This window comes from Egretta garzetta, unplaced genomic scaffold (genome assembly GCF_000687185.1).
Source record: "Egretta garzetta isolate BGI_Z169 unplaced genomic scaffold, ASM68718v1 scaffold497, whole genome shotgun sequence".
In the NCBI taxonomy this organism is placed as follows: domain Eukaryota; kingdom Metazoa; phylum Chordata; class Aves; order Pelecaniformes; family Ardeidae; genus Egretta; species Egretta garzetta.
In genome coordinates, this window is record NW_009260349.1 from 631,731 (window position 1) to 632,035 (window position 305).

At 70.5% G+C, this 305-nt stretch overlaps 1 protein-coding gene across 1 annotated transcript in view; it reads left to right on the plus strand.

Moving 5' to 3' along the window:
• Positions 1–305, plus strand: part of LAMC3 (laminin subunit gamma 3) — a 19,188-nt gene that overhangs the window by 5,523 nt on the left and 13,360 nt on the right. The window contains exon 4 of the mRNA XM_035898239.1: positions 252–280. Within this exon, the coding sequence (XP_035754132.1) occupies positions 252–280 (29 nt within the window). The remainder of the gene's footprint in view (positions 1–251; positions 281–305) is intronic.

Genomic DNA, 305 nt, shown 5'->3' on the forward strand with positions numbered 1-305 from the left:
CACACAGGCCACCCTCGGCGTGTGACCTCCCCGCTGGTCGGGCCGGGAGTGCCTTGGGGACATGGCAGGCAGCCTTGATGCCGGCACAACCCGAGCTGCTTTCTGCCCCACTTCTCACCCCATGGCCACCCCAAGGAAGCCACCCCGGCAGCGGGGCCACATGCTGCACAGCCTGGGCATCGTCCCGCTGTCGGCTGCTGCCCATGCCTGTGCTCAGGGCAGCTGCTCCACGCGCCGGGGTCTTGCTGCAGGTGCAAATGCAATGGCCATGCCAGCGAGGGCGCGCCGGAGGGGGGGGGGGGCCA